Here is a 19,770-nt window from a genome sequence, read left to right as displayed (position 1 = left end):
CATATCTGGAGAGCACCATGTTGAGGAAAGCTGCTCTAGATGATTGTACACAAATGTTACATAAAAAACAGTAACAACCACAAAAAACAAAACGAAAAACAGCCCCACAGAACCTTCACCTACTCTGAAGGCTTTTGCCATCTACTTCAAACAGAATAAAAGGGACAGGGAGGTGGGGGGAATGAAAACACACACACACACACAGAAACAACAAGGTTTTACAATCCCCAATCATAACCTCCCTTAATACTACAGCTCGATTCTGTAAATTACGACCCATTGAAGTCATTGGTGCTTTTTCCCAGGTAGGTGGATATAGGACCGTAGCCCAAAAGACACTAATTAAAAGCAAATCCAACAAGACGAAAATTAAAAGTAACGTTATTTTTATTTATTGGATTTATATTCTGCCTCTTTTTTTTTTTCGTGTTGCAAGGAACCCAAGTCAGCTTAAATGATCCTCCTCCTCCTCTCCATTTTAACCAAAAAGTATCCATTTAATCCAAAAAGCAAAAAAAGCAAAATCTCACAGTTCCTCTGAAAGAGATGCATAGCTATTTAGGCTTTGGGGAATCTCCATCATACATATAGGCAGCAAAGCAGACGTGCTGGGGTGTGTGTGTGGTTTTCTTTTCTCCTCAAGGATGATGCTAATACCCTGTCGAAGTCTTAGCACAAGTGTGCTACAAATGGAGGAAGGGGTGGAAAACTACCCTTTCTTTAAAATTCCAGTTTCATGAACATAAACCTCAGGAGCCAAATGGTGCCATGGGATTGGGGAGACCCGGATTCAATTATCCACTCAGCGATGGAACTCACCAGCTTACCTTCGGTCAGGCATTCTTTCTCTTTCAGCCTAATCTGCTTCATAGGGTTGCAGAGAGGACAGAATGGGGTTGGGGGGGTGGAAAACATGTATGTGTCTGCCTTGAGATCCTTGGAGGAAAGGTGGGATATAAGCATAAAAAATAAATACATTCTTGCCAACAGCCAAAACTGTTAACTCTCAAATTAAGCAAATAACGATTCATAACTTTGTAAGAAAATGATTGGGTTTGGATGATAGGCTTGCGGGTGCCAGGTTGCATATCCAACCACTGCTCAGGTATTGTCATGTGGTGTGAACCTGGTAAGTGTTGTTTAACCCTCGTATAACTCATGGTCACTGGGTTTGCATAACACAACAATCCCAGAGCAAGGCTTGCATATTCAAAATGGTGACCACAAATGCCCCACAGTCTCACTGTGGGTTAAATAACCCATGGAGAGCTATCGTGTTGTACGAACAGCCCCCAAGTGTGGATTGTTGCCCCAAGTGATTTGGGGAAAAACACTGATGTGGTAATTAAGGGTGGATTGTCAAGAGTTTGGGCATGGCTAGACCAGGGGGGTGGAGGGGGATGATCTCGCATGATGATCGCGAGATCCTCCCCCTCAGTCTACACGTGGTGCATGATGTCCCAGGAGGATGGAGGACATCGCGCCTGCCATTTTTTAAAAAAACACAGGAGCTGGAGCGCTTCAGCGAAAAAGTGAGTAAAAAAAAAGCCCTGACCACTCCCCCTGTCCCCGATGGGCACTGAGCACTTGAAGAGCTCCATGCCCTGTGCCTGCTTCTCAGCTCCTCACGGTTACTCGCGAGGAGCTGGGAAGAAACTGGGACGGCTGCCCACACATCCCACTGTCTCGGGATGATCCCGGGACCATGGGAAAAGCCGAGATTAAAGCCGTCCCTCCCTGCCCTCGGGATCCCCTGTGCGTCATGTGGATGCACAGGGATGATCCTGGAGCGATCCCCAGGATATCACTTTGTCTAGACATGCCCTTTGTTTCATTTTCTGGATTGGGTAGAAGACACAATGCAGATTTCCTTTTGGGGCACAATTGGATATATCAAAACTTGGTAACAAGTGTAGTAGCCAAGGACCTTGAAAATTAGCATAAAAGGGCCTCACTGGCCACATGCACCTGCCCAGAAGTCATAAGAGCACAATCAATAATGGCCCTGCCTCATTTTAACAGACTACTTCTTTTTAGAACTTGCTGTGCTTTCGGTTTACTTGAATTAAGAACTGGATTGGCCATCATTTTGATCAATGGAAATTGAAGGAAAGGGATCAACACAACTTGCACATGCACCACACAAAAGCACTGACATGGCTTCCTTTTTACCACATTGAATGAGGCCTCAATTACAGTCTTTCAATCAAGAGTGACTCTAAATCCTTTCCAAACATGTACATATGCTTTCCTCCATCTGTGGTGTACCCCTTACTCAAAAGTACTGTTCTGTTTCAAGCGATCAGTGATAATTCCTTGGTATTGGATCAATATGTAAACTTAAATTCTTTTCCCATAAGGAATATGTAAATGAGATGGCAAAGCAGTGAAAAGGGGCTTTGTTTGGGCTTAATTTTTGGAGATGTTAAAGTTTTTGAGAGAGATTTTATGACACAGACAACTCCATTATGCTTAAATTCTGTCTATGTGCCAGAGCCATTTGCAAGAAAAACAACTTTGTAAACACTATTGAAGTCATTGCACACTGCTACTGACAGATGGCTCTGAGAGAGACATTAAAATGGTCACTTTAACAGTTTATATTGGATTTGGTCACTGTTTTTGTGTTTAGATTGGTAATAGGAAAGCAAATGTGGGGAAGATACTGCAATTTGAAATTCTCAGAATATGAAGCTGTGATATCAATTTGAACATGTTTTGTGAATCACTGAATTTTTCTCTTCATAACATTTAGAAAGGTACTATGGGAAGAATGCAAATAAAATATGTTTATGAACACCAGGCAAGTTAACTGTTTCCATTATGAAATAAATGACACAAAATCAGAGAGAAAAATATAAATCCTTTAAATAATTTTACCTGTTGTACTTCAGTGTTTACTTTAGAGTCTAGAGTCAAATTCCTTGGATGGCCTGGAATTTGAATGGTGGTAGTTCATTGCCATGCAGTATGGCTACGCTTTTATTGGACACATTTCTTTTAATAGAAAAGTCAGGTTTGACTAGAGTTCTGCTACAACGAGCATACAAAGGAGAGATGGCTATTCTAGACTATAGGTTAAATACAAAATGATCTTTGCAAGTCATATAGTGAACAGTCTGGGCATGTGTAGTGATTAGTTAACAGGTCTACAACTTTGCCAGGACATATTCCATTTGGACATAGTATCAAGCTAGTACTTGGACCACCTATATCCCATCATAACTATAACTGTTAAAAGAAGGGAGTTAGAAGGAAATAGAACCATGGCGATAATATAGTACATTCCTGTCCTTTGTATTTGCCACAGATCTATGCCAACATAGGAAGTCTTAGCCTTGGGTGAATCTTTTCTTCATTCCTCTCAGTGGAAAAGTTAGGGCTTCTTCAGCTGCCATTTTTGTTCTTCTAAGCACCAGGAATTTGAAAGCTGATGCTCATGAATTGCTCTGCAGTACGGCTGCTCTCTTTTGTTGCTGTTCTCCCTGTTTTCTCAGAATGCTACTAGAGCCGCTCACAGTCCCTTCCTACGTAGTTACAAAATTGCTTTCCTAGTTCCTGTTCTGGGATCAAGAGCCTCCTGAGCTCTTCCATTTCTCAGTTTGATTACTCATCCGAATGTGCTAATTAGGGAGTTCTGTTTACAGTTTACCTTCTTAGGGTTGCACAGGTGGAAAATCCTCCTTCAGTCTAGGTAACTGAAAATAGTGCTTTGTGCTGAGATAACAGAAGTCTGTCACTTGGCAGCTTCTTATCTGCCAATGAGAAACTGCCAGTATGTGGCCAGTATAATCTGCATATAGTGGGACATGAGAACAGCCCAACCCTGCTTTATTGAGAACTCTGAAGGCTCCTCTTCTGATAGGTAGGGAAAGTTCAGATGAGCCTCCCACAACCTGGTGCCCTCCCAAGGTGTTGGACTATAATTCCCATCATCCCCAGACAGTATGGGCCATCCTGGCTGAGGTTATGGAAGTTGTAGTTCAACAAATTGGGAGGGCACCAGGTTGGAGAAGGCTGCTATAAGTCAAACATAGGGCAAGGTGGTTTCCTTTGTCCATTGATTATCCCCATTAAACTCTTAGGGCATGTATGTCTACACGGGATGATATCCCGGGGATCATCCCTGTGCATCCACATGACACACAGGGGATCCCAGGAGCAGGGAGGGATGATCCCTCTCTTTCCTCAGGAGATCGCCCTACCCTTTAATCGCGTTTTTTCCTGCAGTCTCAGGATGATCCTGAGACCGTGGGAGGTGTGACCTGCCATTGCAGTTTTGTCCTGGCTCCTCGCGAGTAACTGCGAGGAGCTCTTCAGGAGCTCCATGCCCATTGGAGGTGGGGTGGGGTGAGTAATTTTTTTAAAAAAACACACATACTTTTTCGTTTGAGTGCTCATCTTCATTAAAAATAAAATGGTGGGCGCAATGCCCTCCGTCCTCCTGGGACGTCGCACGCCGTGTGTAGACTGAAGGGGAGTATCTCGCAAGCATAATACTGCAAGATCCTTCCCCTCCCTCCCACAACCCCGTGCGGTGTAGACATGCGCTTAGTGGCAGCTTCTTCTAGATGTTGGAAAGGACAGGAGCTGGGAAAATTAGCAAATGCTCTTTCTTCCCTGCATATTTTATTGCAGTTCCCTCCAGTTTTCTCTGCCTTTTGGCAGGGAAGCTTTCAAAAATTCACAACACAGAATTCATCTGCTCTCATTTGGTGACTGTAATGGGTAAGGCCATACACCCACCCATACTATGGCAAAAGCAAGTCTCTGTCCTGTCTTGTAATGCTTCCCAAAGTGCAGCTAACAGTTCATATTGGAATTGGTTGTGGATTTTTTGTGTTTTAGATAAATGTGTTGTCAGCTCAAAGCCAAAGTGCATTTATTTGCAAATAAGTCTCATTCATTTTGATGGGACTTACAGCTAATACCCACAATTCAACGTAGAGTTAGGAATGCCTAAGCCCACTGATAATATCAGAACCACGGCAAGATATTGAGCTGTCTGTGGTAAGTTGTCACTTTCTCCCTACCACCCTTTTCCCATCTGAATTGTTTTTGATGTTGCACGGATTTCTGGGGTCATCTTACCACTCAATATAACACTTTGAGAAAGGGGTCCTTTCTCAAAGTGAGGCATTGTGGGTGAGGTGGCCCAGAAAGTGTCTATGCCCACTTGCCCCAATGGCAGCAAATACTGATTAAAATTTAAACTATAATGTTTAAGCTTTAATGGTTTAAGATGTAAACAGTATTTGCCACAGCAATGGCAAAGCAGCAGCAGCAATGCAGGCCGTTTCTGGGGCCACCTTTCCCAAATACCTCATTCTGAGGAAGGACCCCCTCAGAGAGATCTTATTAGTAGTAACACTGGCTGCTTTCCTGCAGCAGCATTCCACAGCAGACTTGTGGGCTACATGGAAGCTGAAGGAGGAGCTGCTCGGGGGGGGGGGGTGTAGCTACAATGGCAATGACAGGTGGCCCTGTGGGTAATGGATGGAGATGTGAAATCCACCACCTGAGGCACGTAGCTTATTGTGGCTCATGGTAGAACTGCTCCCAGTGATGTGGATCAGGAAATTTCCCATGGACATTTTTCCAGTGTTTTATTTCTCCGTGGAAAATTTTCTATTTGTTAAGTTCATTAATAAAAATGAACATATGATCATTGCAGATACAATAATAGGCAAGCTTGGTATTTTCAAGGGTTTAATTAATGTTTTTCAGGTGATTATCCCTAGCAAGTATATGTGCATGTGGTTATTGAAATACATATAAGACTTGCTAATGGCAACCCATCCATTTAAAATCTGATTTTTTCCCTATGCAAATGACCCTAATTTTCATTAGGAGAATTTTTCATGGAAGTAGCTGGCTATGCAATGTATAATTAACTCTTTATTGGATTAAGACTGGAGATTTCCCTTATAACATGTATTGTTTGTGCTGCAGGGCAAGCTATATTAGGATATGTTACAGGGTCTCAGTGCAAAGGAGCTGCTAACCACCGTTGTGTAGATAAAACCTAAGACATATGCCTGCTCCCTCATTTAGATGTTTCAGCTGATTAACCAATTAATTAGTTAATTCCTCCATTAATCTTGATTCGATAACATTTAAAAGGCAAGCCTGTCATTTGCTTATGCTTTAACAAAAGAAAACCATCCTCAATTTTGTAAAGAAAGGCATGATCTGAATCTTGGAGTCATGAGTTAAGTTGGAGATTTCAAAGGCAACAAAAGCTTACAGTGCTATATTTCCAAAAAAAAGCTAGTGTCATTGAGCTATGGTTTAACTATCCTTGAAATTAATCACACCAAACTAAAAAATCCATTGATTTCAATGGAGTTTAAGCATGACTAAATTTGTCTGGATTAAGCATGCTCCCTTGTTGCCTTTGGCAGAATCAGGAAACACAAATAACTTTCTCACAACACCAGCAGTTTTTCATAAGGCACAAATGTGGCTGAGATACTCAGAAGACTTTTCCCCTCCTTGCTTTACATTCAATGGCCTAAATGAAAATAGTATTTGGAGCACAAAACATGTATTTCAGAGGGCTAATAACTTGCTTAATTAGCAATAGCTTTTTTAAAATCTGCGAGTAAAGTTTTTATTGATTGATCACATCAATTAATTTATTAGAATTTGCATCCTTACTAATACGTATTTGTGCTATCTAAGCTCTTCTGTGGTTGGTGATCCATGTTGTAAAGATACGAAGTGTGTCAGTGAAGCGGAATGCCAAAATGTTTTTGCACGGGTTAGGATTTCTCACTGTTTTCCATGCATTTTCCCCCGGTGTGATTTCCTTTTCCTTTAAATGATCAGGTTGATATGCATTTCATGAAAAAGATTCCTCCCGGAGCTGAAGCCTCAAACATTTTGGTTGGGGAGCTTGAATTCTTGGACCGCGCTGTGGTTGCGTTTGTTAGATTGTCTCCTGCTGTGCTGCTTTCAGGATTAGCAGAAGTTCCAATCCCATCAAGGTAATTTATAGCCACAGCTATGAAAGAAATGCAAGTGTTCCAGTTAACCACTTGGTTTAGATGCTTCAACTCATATAAGAAAGAAAGAAAAAAAGATTCAGGGCCAGCATGGGAGTAAAGAAAGCCTCTTTAAATCATTTTATGGAGCATCTGTTGCCATGGTGACCTATTTGTGGGTCCCAGCTCACCACGCTGATTGGACAAAATTATCCACACTATTACCAGCGGCTAGAATGAAATATATGGAGCATTCCGACAAAACATCCCTAATTTGCATGCCATGCTGCTGCATGCAAAAGGTGCTACTCATGAGATGAGATTTAAAGCAGGCTCCATTAGGCAGCCATACTGTAATGTGTATACAAGAATATGTTGATGAATATGTTGTCATAAACCTCGTAGGATTGCTTGGCGGTGTTAGTCTCAATTTTCATCAGGAGCAAGGCCTCAGGCTCATAGGCCTCACTCCCACTCCTCCCCTGTCTGTGCATAGAAGTTGACAACCAAACGAGACCTCAGTTCAGTGGTAGAGCACATGCTTTGTATGCAGAAGGTCCCAGATTCAAATCCTGTCATCTCCAGGTGGGAAAGAATCCTACTTAAAACCCTGGAGAGCTACTTGCCAGTTTTTTTTTTTAATTTCATGTTTATTGTTAAAAAGTAAACTATACAAATATATATAGCCCAAAGTCAAGTATAAAAGGAACCAGAGGTAACACAATATAATTATAATCATGATCACAAAAAAGATAACTTTCCCATTTATATCCACTCTCATTACCTGCACTGTTGTTACATATGAACCCATGTCTGTGGGTTGTTTTGCTAGGATATAGAAGCAGTAGGAAACAAGCAACTCAAGGACTGATATAGCAAACCACGGTTTGTTTGATTATCTGCCAGACAAACCCTGGGCTGTTCTATTTTCTATCTTTCTAAAGTTCTTGGTAGTTAAAGTGGACTGTAAACTTTAATTTTTCAAGCATGTTTTAGTTCAAATGTTAGGGTTATATTAAATTAATGTCCTCTGAATATGTTTGTTTTCCATTTGATTGTAGATTTTTATTTATTCTTCTGGGACCCCTAGGAAAAGGCCAACAGTACCATGAGATTGGCAGGTCAATTGCAACATTAATGACAGATGAGGTATTTATAACAGCTATTGATTAAAAACATATTTAAAAGTCTCATGTTTTAACCCCCTCTCCCCTTCAATTGTGATTTATTTTGCATCTAGTGATACCTAAAATGCTTTGCTTAAATTTTAAGTAGTAGGTGGCACATTCTGCTTAAATCAAAGTTTGAAGCCATTTAAAACAAAACACAAAAACAAAGAGAAATTCAGTATATAGAAATGTATTTTCCATACTTGCAAGAAAATAAGTTCCATGCTTTGTTTAAAAGCAACCGACCATACCTATATGAGATTTTATTTTTTCTCTTCATGAGCAAAATCTCATGTATTTTATTCTTTCTCTTGACAGGTGTTCCATGATGTTGCATATAAAGCTAAAGATCGTAATGATTTGCTTGCTGGGATTGATGAGTTCCTTGATCAAGTGACTGTTCTCCCTCCTGGAGAGTGGGACCCAACTATTCGTATAGAGCCCCCCAAAAATGTTCCATCTCAGGTAGGTTTACAATCAAATTATACAATGTAGTATGTTTAAAATAGTAAGGGACTGAAACAATAACACTGACTCAACTTTAAACTTATTTTCAGCTTTAGCTCTACACTAGCTGATATGCCTGGCTTTGCTCAGGTCCGTGAATAATGTTTATAACATTTATTTGATAAATAATACATTTCTCTTCAACTTATTCATCTTTAGGTTGGTTGGGTTTTTCAGTTTGGTTGAGTTAGTAAATTGTTTTGTTAGAATACATGGAAAGTTGTGTTAATAAGAACTGTATTTTAAAGTAGAACTTTGTGATAAACCACATTTTTTTGTTTTACCTGAAATGCCTACACCTCCCATCATGCCTTGGCCGGAGCAGCCATCTGTTTCTGGGCATGCACAGAGTGCTTCCCTTTCCTCCCTCCCTCCCTCCTTCCCTCTTGAAGGTGAAAGCTCTGTGTGTGCTTCCCTTAGTTTCTGAGAAAACAGCGATATCAGGATGTCCAGAGTTCGGCCTCTCAAAGTCACACTGTTGTATCTAGTTATGATTTCAAAACCACAGATGGCAGGTGGGGGGAGGCACCGCAAATGGATGCAGCCCATTTATGTGGGTTGTTTCCTTTTATGTGGAATTGGTTGACTGCTTGAGACTGACCTTAGGAATCACAATGGCCGCCAAAGGCCAGTAAGTCTGGCCTCCCACCCAAGGCATGCCGCGAGTTCCGCCCAAGGCATGCTGGGAGTTGTAGGCATAAATCTAGGTTTTTATTAAATTCTTAAAACCACAAAATTCATGTTTTTAGATTTTTTCTAATCCATGTACACAAAGACCTGTCTGGGTGAACTGTATTAAGGCAGTACCATATGTGGAAGTAGGTAGATATTTCAGGACATAAGTGATACACACATACTTTCCGCTTTATAGGTAGAGATGCACATTTATTGTCTAACTTTCCTGAAAGAACACAAATCCTATCCTGAGCAAACAATTGATTAGGATTTTAGATTTCCCAACCGGCAGTTCCATAACCGTTCTGGTTGTTCTGTGACAGCAGTGAAAACTGAACAGCACATCCAATGGATTTATTTGTATTGGTGGTACCTAATTGACTACATGCTGATAAATATTTTGAATCCACTCCCACCCCAGCATGCATTTCCGAGTATCATATGTAACATGGTTCTTCTCATATTTTATGAATAAGAAATGTATTCATAATCTTTGCCTAATTCATCGTTGGCTGCTGTCAGTTATATAAAAGAAAAATGAAATACTTTTATTGTTGTCTTTCTAATGAAATATATTGCAAATGTTTTGGAATGGAAGGTTTTGAGAAATGCTAGCTGCGAGTCTCACTGAGTTCAATGGGGCTACTCTCAAGTACTTGTGTATAGGATTGCAGCCTACCCCCTTTTGCCTTTAGATCCACCACTTTTGCTTTTGGCCCCACCCACCCCTGGGCTGCACTCCTGAGAGCATCTCTGAAACAGAATTTGGCCCTTGGGCTGAAAGAGGTTCAACATCCCTGTTGTATATTAATAATGCATCTTGGTTTTCCCTTCTGTGACCTACCAGCATATGAGTCAACAGTAATGTCCCAGTTGACTTCCCTCTTCTGCAGTTTGTTGCCATCTGGAACGTGTTTTCCCATGATTTCTCAGAGCCATGTTACCATAAACATGGCTGACGCTGACCTGCATCTTCTCCCTGATAACATTTAAAGATGTGACATCATGTCACTCACTGTTTTATGCTTTGGCTCCACTTCCTGACCCAGCTTATGGGATTCCGTGAAATATAGGGCGCAGTGATGTCAGGTCATGCATGTTCTTTACCAAACATGGAGGAACAGATGCAGGGTAGAAACAGCAATGCATCTGTGGTGCTAACATGTCATTGGGCCCTCAGTCGGGGCCAACAAGAGCAGTTCATGCATATGCTCTAGAAGCTTCATCCCACCTACACTTTTGTTCTGGTTCTCCCTCGAATTATCCCATAGTGTATGAAAGCTGTTGTTGTTGTTCTTGAGCTCCATCACACCAGCCTCCGTGCCTCTGCCCTGCTCCGGTGTGCACCACGGGAGGGCTGGGCCAGGCTCCACGGCGCTTGCTTGGGTGTTGCCGAGGGAGGCCCTGCTCCTCGTCTTCCTGCTCCGGCGTGCGCCCTGGGAGGGCTGGGCCTGCTCCAGGCTCCACTGCGCTTGCTTGGGGACTGCCGAGGGAGGCGGCTCTGCTCCTCGTCATCTTTCCGCATCCCTAGTGGCTGCTCAGAGTTCAAGAACAATCACAATTTCCAATTGGCAAAATACGTCACCAAGAGGGGGGAAGAACCGCAATCACAGCAGAACATAGTCGATGTCATCCTAGTCCTTCTCTGATATAGCAGACTAAAAGGTGGATGTCATGGGAGTCTTTTGCATGAAATTCTCCGTGAAAGCACACTATCAGCCTGGTGTGATGGAGCTCTAGCTCTGCCCATTCATGGACCTCACTGTGCTCTACCAAATCACCAAATGAGTTCACTCTTGAGCAGAGCAGATACCATGGGCCAGGTATCTAACCCTTTTTCTTCTTATTTTCATCCCAGGCAGTATTTCTAGTAAAGCTGCCAGGTGTCAACGGTTACTGATGTTTCCCCTGTGTCAGGGCTAGTGCTAAAGCCTAGAGGGGTGTTATTAATTGATAAGCAGGCTCCTGTCCTTGCTATTTTCAAGCTGCTTCTGTCAGATTGTGGCTGGCATATCCAGATGCTAACAGTCCTTACAGATTAGACACGACCATGTGATTTTTATCATTCTTTGAGGAAAACTGCAAAAAGGATACATGAACAACTCACCAACTAACCTTAACAGCTTCCTTTCCAATCCATGATTTGGGATAAAACAAACAAAAACAAATTTCATCTTTCTTTTGTCTAGGAGAAACGTAAGATTCCAGGTGTGCCAAATGGAACTGCTGCTCACGGAGACCCAGAGCCACTTGGAGGACACTCAGGACCAGAATTACAACGTACTGGAAAGTTAGTAATGAGTTACTTATGAATATGACTTGTATATAATTTATTTCCCGGACATTATAAATTTTACTTTTTTAAAAAAAAAAATCATCTAATACACTTATCAAATCGTGTTTTGGGTGGTATTGTATACGCAGAGATCTTGTTGAAATGAATAGTCTGCTCCATTCATTTCCAACACATGCTCATTGAAATCTCTTTCCTGCACTGAAATGAATGGGGTGCGCCAATGTGCACACATATGTGTACTTCTGCTTGTAAGAAATCACTGAATTGGGAGGCCTGTCACTTAACTCATGAATACACCCATGATTTCATTCTTTATAGAGGTCTGCCTGGCGCCTACACTGTACTCCTTTCGTCGCCAGCTGAAGACCTTTTTATTCACTCAGTATTTTAACACTTAATTTTAACTTAAATTTAAATTATACTGTTTTAACTCTGTATTTTAACCATATATCAATTTTGCTGCGTGGTTTTATCCTGGTTGTGCTTTTTATATTGTATTTTGTATTTGTGTTTTTAACTTGTTGGTTTGTTTTATGATGGTTTTAATTTTTGTGAACCGCCCAGAGAGCTTTGGCTATTGGGCGGTATAAAAATGTAATAAATAAATAAATAAATAAATAAATTGCAATTATTTATCATCAGACACATCGTCAAGGACTTGATCGGATTGGAAATGGGGAATATTGACACTTGGGGCCTTCCTAGACGAGGCCTTAGCGCGCGTTCTGTCCCAGCTTCCCTGCTGTGCATCCAGATGACGCACAGGGGAATCCGGAGACAGGCCGCGCTGAGGCCTTCTCCAACGCGCCATAAGCGAATTCGCTTATGGCGCGCCTTTTCCCCAGCTCCGGCCTGAGGCCGGAGCTGGGGAAGGTCTAGGGACTTCCGTGGCTTTTTGCGGCTAATCGCTTACTCACGAGTAGCCACAAAAAGCCGCGGACTGGCCACAGCGCTGAGCGCTGTGCCCATCGGCCGGGGAGATCCCGGGAGGGAAAAGGAGGGGAGATGACACAGGACACACACACACACACACACGGAGGGAAAAGGAGGGGAGATGACACAGGACACACACACACACACGGAGGGAAAAGGAGGGGAGATGACACAGGACACACACACACACACACGGAGGGAAAAGGAGGGGAGATAACACAGGACACACACACACACACACGGAGGGAAAAGGAGGGGAGACGACACACGGGACATGGAGGGAGAGAAAGATCAGGAAGGGATCAGGAGCGGATGGGGGGGGGTTAACTAATAAAAAACCCTTACCTTCTCCGCAGTCTTCGGGCGCACGTGGCCCCTTTAAACTTTTTAAAAAATGGCCGGCGCTGCAGGGCTTCCGTCGTCCCTGCGCGTTGTGCGTCTAGGAGGCTGGGCGGCGCGCGTTAAAGTTTGCACGCCGTCGCCCCGCCTCCCTGCCGGCTTATCCCGGCAGGTCTAGCAAGGCCCTCAGTATCTTACTGTTGTGACTGTTTTGATAGACTTACCCCAGTCTTCAATATTGATTCCAGGGTAGCTTAGGAAACAAAAATATAATACATAGCAAAAGTGCCCTGCCCTCTTTTAAATCTCGTCACTCTAGTATAGCTCCTGCAGCTTTAACTGTTGTGATAAAGAGGGAATTTCACCAGGTTCTCCGTATATTCAAATGACACCTGCTGAAATTCCCTTTTATATGCAACTGTTAAGGATACAGGAGCCCTGTCCTCCTTTTCATATGGTCACCCTACTTAAGCACTTTGGCTTGATCGGAGCATTTGTGAAAAACATTCACTAAGGTTTGCTGTACACTGCTTTGGGAGGGCTTAATTTATTTATTTATTTAATTAATTCATGTTTAAAATGAATTAATTAAATAAATAAAAGCTGAGAAGATTACAGCTTGAGACATACAGTATAACAAAAGACCAGATTTTTTTTTTTTACATAAGCAATACTTTTCTTAAAAGAATCACTGCAGAATTACTATCCCTGGGAAGGCACGGTACTTTGCATGTGTAGAGGCATTAAGGTAGTTCAGAGAGGTCTCAATAATTTCATACTGTGTTTTAAAAGTGAATGCAAAGAACACACTTAGACAGTTATTTTGAAATGTCATTTGATAACACCGATGGGTATTTTTATGCTTAAAAATTAATACGCAAATTTTGGTTTAATCTTACAAGTCTGTCTCTGTTTTTCATTTTTGTAGGTTATTTGGGGGCTTGGTTTTAGATGTCAAGAGGAAAGCCCCGTTCCTTTTGAGTGACTTCACCGATGCATTCAGCTTGCAGTGTCTAGCATCATTTCTGTTTCTCTACTGTGCTTGTATGTCTCCCGTTATCACATTTGGCGGTCTGCTAGGAGAAGCAACAGAAGGTCGTATAGTATGTGTTGTACTTTAATCTGAAATTTTACCTATTTTTCTTAGATATATGGTTGGCATTTTATAAGCATTGCACAAGTGACTTTAAAAAAACCCCAAGGCATTTGGAATTATACATTTTCTAAAAACAACTGTTTCCTCACTTGTCTTGATACCGAAATAATAGCTCTAACTTTCTAATTTGTTTTTGTTTTCCACATGCAGAGTGCAATAGAATCTTTGTTTGGTGCATCTATGACTGGAATAGCCTATTCACTCTTTGGGGGGCAGCCTCTTACCATACTAGGAAGCACAGGACCAGTTTTGGTGTTTGAAAAGATATTATTCAAATTTTGCAAGTAAGTGACCAGGTTTCCCCTCCACATCATTTTAAGTTTTCCGGATTTCCATCTTCTGTTGCGTGAGCCTTTCAGAGGATTATCAGAGCTAAAAGGTAATGCTAAACCTAGCAGTAGTATGATGTAACAACATGTTTTGCCTAATTTTCTGTTTGTTTTTTTTAAAAAAGACATACATTGGTTGGTGTCAGCTGTTGTAGTGGAGCAGGAGTGAGCAATTTGTGGTCCTTAAGGTTATCTCACATCAGCCCCTGCTATAGTCAGTGGTCAGGGATGATGGGAGTTGTAGTCCAAGGTTCCCCATTCCTACATTAGAGCATGCCTTTACATTCCAAGTGGTGCATGGCCCTTGTTGTAAACCGCTCAGAGAGCTTCGGCTGTGGGGCGGTATATAAATGTAATAAAATAAATAAATAAATAATAGGGGAGAGGGCTGTAACTCAATGGTAGAGCACCTGCTTTGCAAAAGGTCCCAGGTTCAATCCGTCGTAACTCCAGGTAGAGCTAGGAAGGAATCCCTGCCTGAAACCCTGGAGAGCTGCTGCCCGTCAGTGTCGACAATACTGGGCTAGATGGACTAATTGTCTGACACAGTGTAAGGCAGCTTCCTATGTAAGAATTCCCGCAAAGCCAAAGTGGAAGTAGAGCAGAGACAAGGAGACAACAGAGTCAGTAGTATCCTCAGTAGGGCACCTCCTTGGGCTTTTTGGGTAACTGAAGAGCCCACCTGTTTAGTATAACGTTACCCCAATGTTTTTACCACGCTCTTGTAAATTTGAATGTACAATTTTATTAAAAACCTTTCTATACCACCCCTCATCAAAATGGATACCTGGGTGGTTCTCCCAGGAGAGCTGCAAGTTTTGAGAGCCTAATCCAGAGCTCCACAATGCACTCTAATGCAAACACAGAGCTTTGGGAATGAGAGTCCATTTCACTTTGATGAAGGGGGAGGGTCTTTGTGTGCAACTACCATGGCATTCTGTGCAGGCAGGAGAGCGCCATTTGTATGTTGGAATTCCACCATCTGCAAGCAATTCTGGGAATTTGCCTTCAAGGCAATATCATAACTGTAAAGAAGAGTAGTAAGCAACAGAGTTGACATCATTAGAAGAAGTCATTTCCTAAGCGACAGCAGCTACTCAGAAAACTTACTCAGATTTATACTGAATCACGTATGGCATTGGCAAATGATCATAAGTAGCTATTGTCTTTGCTATATTTTCCAGAAAAGGTATCTTTGGGATGAATTTATTTCCTGGAGACAACACTGAATTTAATGAGTCTGTGTCTTTGCATTTCGCTATCGCAATCATTTTTTTTTTTTCATGTTCTTATAGGGAATATGGGCTGTCTTACCTTTCTCTGAGAGCAAGCATTGGCTTGTGGACTGCAACTCTATGTATCATTCTTGTTGCAACCGATGCAAGTTCCCTTGTGTGCTACATTACTCGGTTTACAGAAGAAGCTTTTGCATCCCTTATTTGCATCATTTTCATTTATGAGGCCTTAGAAAAGCTCTATCATCTCAGCGAGTTTTATCCAATCAACATGCATAATGATTTGAATCTATTGACACAGTACTCGTAAGTATGACTTCATTGCTAAATCATGGTGGATTTTCTTTGTCAAGGGCAGTGTTTTCACTGGGAAGGAATAGGAGGGGGGATGGGTGCCCAGTAGGAAGATGACTTTCATATTTGCATGTTTTGCTGTCCTTTCATCCATTTATATAAGTTCTCCCAGGAATAACTTGATGTCTTCCAAAACTAGCAATATCTGGCATGCATCAATCTGACCTCTTGGGGCTCAACAGGTTTCCCCGACCCCCTGGCAGATTCTCAGCCATGGTTAAGCTTCAGGGTCACTGTGCGCAAGTCTCCTTCTCCGGGACGGAAGAGACATTTATGCACAGCAGCGGGGTCACTGCGCACAAGACTCTCCTTCAACCCGCCCCTCCCCAGACAGGTTCCTCTGCCATCTCTATCCAAAACCAAACTTTATTTCATTAATGCATTGTTAATGGCAATGACACCCACGTGTTGGAGTTGAATAAATAATTTCAGCAATTGCTGTATTTATTGCCCTGCCACTCCCCACCCCCAAGACAAGTATAATATTAATATTTGCAAGCTAAAATGCCTCTTGATGCTAGTGAAAAGTATAAGCCACAGAGTTCACACAGCTCACTTTTTCTTGGGAAAAAAGAACATGAGCAGATCCCTGCTGCATTGGACCAAAGAACCACCTAACCCAAATTGAGTTGGATTTGGTTTCCATTGCAATTATTGGGACGACGACGACGACTACTACTTCTTCTTCTTCTTCTTCTTCTTCTTCTTCTTCTTCTTCTTCTTCTTCTTCTTCTCCTTCTCCTTCTCCTCCTCCTCCTCCTCCTCAAATTAAAACAGGCAGCTTTACAAATTAAAACATGCATGTTAAAACAGATAGAGCTATAGAAAAATTAAAAAATAAACGTGCTACAATTAAACATACTTAATTTTAGTGATGATTGGCTAACTTGTCCCATTGTGCAAAGACCTGCATGGTAATTGACCCCATGATGCTGTATTGGTTCAGTGTGTGAAGCTGCAAGTCTAGGTTGCTTTTTATTACTAGATCCCTTCTTTTCTCCCATTGCTAGAATTAGTGATCCACAAGAGTGGTTTTACATGCTGAAATTATTAAGAGATAATTGCACTTATCATCGTAAGGAAAAACTGTGGTATGACACTACTTAAAATAATTTGCACTCTGAGAAGTGAAACTGTTAGGAAACGTAAATGCTCAGAGGCGTTGTGTTTCACTGCTAAATTCAAGAAGTCGCAGGTGGATGAAGCAAGCTGAGCTACCGAAACGCACAATTTTGTAAATTCACTTATGTTATGCGTAAACAAAAATATTCTCATGGGCAAAGGCAAGGTTCATTTCCAGCCTGAGGCACATTATGATCAGCATCTCCTCAGCAATAGAGACAGGTCAGAGAAGAGCTCTCAGCCTAGAATGCCCCTCCAGATGCAGTTTTTAATGGTACTGAACTTATATGAACTCAGGGAGTTCATGTCCTGAAATAGCAGCAAACTCCTGTATTGCTGAAAACACACACACAAAGTTCCCTGTCCCCTCAGTATTGGGTGAATGGCTGCCAGGCACGTCTCAGGCTGCACGGGGTGCTCGACCTGTGGGTCTGTGGACATGCTGCGTGCGCCCGATTGGGTCTGGGGAGCAGATGCAGGGGAGTCCGATGGACTCCCAGACCCAGTCGGGTGCCTGTGACATCCCTAGTCCCCACCAAAAGGAGTTACGGCCCCTTTTTGGCTTAGCCCTGCTTTTCATTCAGAAAGCATATTTATATGTCTATGGTGCATATGCTTTTGCTTCTCAATTTTATACTGTTCCTTTGTTTATTGAGCTTTTAGCATATTTGGCAATGTAAGCTCTTGAAAAAGAAGCTAATTCTAAATTAGGCATTAGTGTTATTTTATATATGACCTGGTCAGAATTTGTACGTCAGCATAACCTGTTTTTCTATATAATCACGGTGAATAATATTACCCTTTCCCCTCTTGCCTCATAAAAAAAAGACAGTCCGAAGAGCCCTATTCAAGTTGTCATTGTCCCTCCAGATATTCCTGTAGGTCAGAACTCTCCTAAAAATAGACCTGGCGTATTAGCCAATTAACCTCAAAACTTCATCAAAATCCTCTACAAGGCGTGTGCCTTCCAGATGCTTTCCCCAGATGTTTTAACATCACCTGACAACTCCAAGTTATAATTGCCTTAGATTATGTAACTCTTCACTTCCCCTGATATGATGCTTCAGCATGGAACAAAGCAAATCTCTATAGATTCCCTTTGCCGCTAACCATTTAGTAGGACACAAGAACTCCATATGCTCTAGGCATGCCATTAACAACATCTTAGCACAGTCTAGCAATATCTCAGGAATCTGATGCAGTGGGGAATGAAGTAATGTTCAATTCTGGTTTGCACATAATGCTAACTCATGGTTTATTTAAGACAAATAAGTTGTTCAATTTTGGGTAGTTACGTTGTGTGAACCCAGCTGCTGTAACAAACCATGATTTATTGACCACACATAACCCAGAAAGAAGTTTGTTGGGTTGTGAACTTTGGATTATTTAACCATGGGTTGTAGTTACATGTGAACCCAGAGCTGTGGGTTGATCACAGATTCATTTGGCAGCCCACAGAGGAGCCAGACAAGAGCTCTGGTGGGTGAGCTAGTGCTCGCCCGGCCACCGTTGCAGCCCACCCCATGAATTGAGCCCTGCAGCCCACCCTGACTTCGGTCCTTTCTCCCGCTGCGTTAATGGCGGCTGCTATTAACACAGTAGGAGAAATGCACACTTTCCAGAGGCTCCTCGCGTTAATGGGGCCTTTAAGGCCCCCATCAGTGCAAGGGAGGAAGTGTGCTTTCTGGAGCCTCCTCCACACTAATGGCAGGACAAATGCAATGTTAGCTCTCTGGGTCGCTGGGCTACATAAACATTTACTCTGTGTGACAAAGAAGGAAAACTTGCTTTTTGGCCCACTATCTCATGATGGTGAACTTTTCCTTCCTGTGTCCTTGTCTGTTAAACAGGTTGTCATGGCAACTCCCTTTTGCCTTCTCTTTGCCTTCTCCTCTTTGTTCCTTTGTATTTTTTCCAAAGTGATTTCTGAAAATTAGTGGTAGAATATTCTCCCATGAGCATTTGCATTGTAGTTATTGAACCGTAGGATATCTTTCTTTGCTGAAACCGCATTCCTCCCTTTTGCTGTCTGTGGTGTAAATACTGATAGGACCTGAAAAGCAAAAGGAATAAGAATGTGCTGTACGACACGTAGCTTTTTACCTTTTTTAAAGAAAGGATTTTTTAAATGATTTTAAATGCTGCCAGTTCTGTGTGGTCAAATCAAACAATCTTTGGTTGGTATTTAAAGTCCAGAGATTAATTCACTACCTGCCCACCTCTCTTTTTGGCTAACCTATTCTGCATGGTGAATTTTTGTTTTCTAACAAAAAAAAATCTTTACCAGAAGTCACTCGATTATTAGCAGATTATGCTGAATAATTTTAAGCACTTTTGGCATAGTAATATGCATATTACAATCTGTCCATGACATGTATTTAAGAATTAGGAGCATAATATCCCACTCTCAGAGGCATTTAAGGTGCCAAGTTCATGTCATTCTGACATGTCATTCAGGATGAACACATCAGTGGATTCAGTCAGCCAAGTGCTAGGCCCACTGAAATGAATGGAAAGTATGCAGAGGCAGTATTTTGTGGAATGTGCCTACTGAGTCTCAAAATCTGCAGGCCTTTCTCACACAGTGTTTAACACATGTGAATTCCAGATGCGGCATTAGCTTAGTTATTATTTATTATTATTATTTATTATTTATTTATATAGCACCA

At 41.8% G+C, this 19,770-nt stretch overlaps 1 protein-coding gene across 5 annotated transcripts in view; it reads left to right on the top strand.

Annotated features, from left to right (window-relative positions):
- The window catches only part of SLC4A10 (solute carrier family 4 member 10), a 172,041-nt gene that overhangs the window by 120,994 nt on the left and 31,277 nt on the right, over positions 1–19,770 (top strand). For all 5 annotated transcript variants that reach the window (XM_063116471.1, XM_063116473.1, XM_063116470.1 and 2 more), the window contains 7 exons: positions 6,832–6,989; positions 8,048–8,135; positions 8,474–8,620; positions 11,527–11,627; positions 13,834–14,008; positions 14,212–14,345; positions 15,686–15,931. In XM_063116471.1, the coding sequence (XP_062972541.1) occupies positions 6,832–6,989; positions 8,048–8,135; positions 8,474–8,620; positions 11,527–11,627; positions 13,834–14,008; positions 14,212–14,345; positions 15,686–15,931 (1,049 nt within the window). The remainder of the gene's footprint in view (positions 1–6,831; positions 6,990–8,047; positions 8,136–8,473; positions 8,621–11,526; positions 11,628–13,833; positions 14,009–14,211; positions 14,346–15,685; positions 15,932–19,770) is intronic.

Source organism: Elgaria multicarinata, chromosome 2 (genome assembly GCF_023053635.1).
Source record: "Elgaria multicarinata webbii isolate HBS135686 ecotype San Diego chromosome 2, rElgMul1.1.pri, whole genome shotgun sequence".
NCBI lineage: Eukaryota > Metazoa > Chordata > Lepidosauria > Squamata > Anguidae > Elgaria > Elgaria multicarinata.
The sequence above is the reverse complement of the archived record's forward strand: the minus strand, read 5'-3'. Positions and strand labels throughout refer to the sequence as shown.